Genomic DNA, 1,524 nt, shown 5'->3' with positions numbered 1-1,524 from the left:
ATAAGAAAGAGGGGGGGCCGAACGAAAGGAGGAAACTAAGCAGACAAGAGACAGGTACCACATTTCCCACTTACCCTGCATTTCAAATTTCAAACAGCGGTTGACTCGCGGCGTAAGACTGCCGCCATTAATCCAAAATAATCTCATAAAATGTCACCAAGCTCACACACCTCACCTCCTCATAGACATTTCCGGAAGAAAAAAAAAGAAAAATTAAATCAAATTAACTTCCTTTCACCTTGTTGTCATGGTGATGCTACCTGGCTTGATGACGTCAGACAGGTGCTTTCTATTTCCTTTCTACTTTCTTTGCTCTCATAATTATTGTAAATATACCGTTCTTTGCTGCTCTCTTTTTTTCGTTCGTTATTGCAGCAAGAGAGAACAGAAAACAGCAAACGTTACTTGTCCTTAATACGAACTGGTTACGATTCGTGACGTCATTAAAAAAAAAACAAATTCCGGTTGACCGCAGTTGACTAAAGTAAACGGAATTTCGGAACCAGATCAACATGGACTATAGACACTTCGAGCCTTTGTCTTCATATGACAGAGAGTTTAAGCAAACGGCTATCTCTCTGAGCGTGACAAGCATGCGGTCACGGCCTCTGGTCCTCATGGAAACAGCTGGGAAACTCATGCGATGGTCCGCTCTAGCGGGGTTGGCGCACCTGCCGGGCGTATGACTAATCCGTCCACCACGCGGTTCTGGCCATCTTTCGTTCGAATAAGTAAACTAAACAGAATCTTATTTTTTTATTACAAAATACGTACGTTTATGTCGATTGTTTGTGCTAGATTATTCTAAATGCTTAATAAAAAGTGAGGTATCAGCTCCTGTTTTCACAGAATGAATGAAAATTAGAGGTACAACAACATGTTACCTGTCCCTGGCAGACACAAAGAACACGAGCGGCTGTTTTAAATGGCTTTCAGTGTCGTCGGTGCGTGGCGCAGGTGATGTCGGGAAGTTGCGTGACAAAGTGAAATACAAAAATGTACATAAATTAATCTAATATTCCAGTAAAGGTGCTGTTTGATAGTGACTCCTGCAAAGGAGTGTTTTGTGAAGCCATGTTTTCCAAAGAAGTACTAAGTCTCATTGTAATTTTAGAAGGTAAGACCTGTGTAATATAGTGAATTTCCTTTTGCCTGTATTCTGCATTTGGCGAACTGTTCAAGAAATATCGCATGGTAGCAAGGTGTTAATGTGTGTTCTATTGGATCGACGAATTCTTCATCATTATCATGGTATTTGGTGTTCCATATACGTAAATAAATATAGTTTAAATGTAATTTGAAAGACAATAGAGACATCGGAGCATTGATTAGCCTTGAAGTTTTATTTCAAGACTGTTCGTGAATCTTAAAAGCACCATTTCCACTCATATAGACACATACGACTGCTTATGGCTTATTTATAAGGAGTAAAACAGGTTACTATAGTCTTATTGAAGAAGGCTTAAAATGATCTGCTTTTTACAATGAAGAATAACTTTGCATTGGGCTGAAAAGACCCGGGAG

The 1,524-nt window shown here is 39.6% G+C and overlaps 1 protein-coding gene across 1 annotated transcript in view; it reads left to right on the top strand.

Annotated features, from left to right (window-relative positions):
• The first annotated feature begins 955 nt into the window (after positions 1 to 955).
• The window catches only part of LOC119588340, a 28,894-nt gene continuing 28,325 nt past the window's right edge, over positions 956 to 1,524 (top strand). Inside the window, exon 1 of the mRNA XM_037937027.1 lies at positions 956 to 1,117. Within this exon, the coding sequence (XP_037792955.1) occupies positions 1,075 to 1,117 (43 nt within the window). The 5' untranslated portion in view covers positions 956 to 1,074. The remainder of the gene's footprint in view (positions 1,118 to 1,524) is intronic.

This window comes from Penaeus monodon, chromosome 23 (assembly GCF_015228065.2).
Source record: "Penaeus monodon isolate SGIC_2016 chromosome 23, NSTDA_Pmon_1, whole genome shotgun sequence".
NCBI lineage: Eukaryota > Metazoa > Arthropoda > Malacostraca > Decapoda > Penaeidae > Penaeus > Penaeus monodon.
Note: the sequence above shows the minus strand (reverse complement) of the source record. Positions and strands in the feature narration are given on the sequence as shown.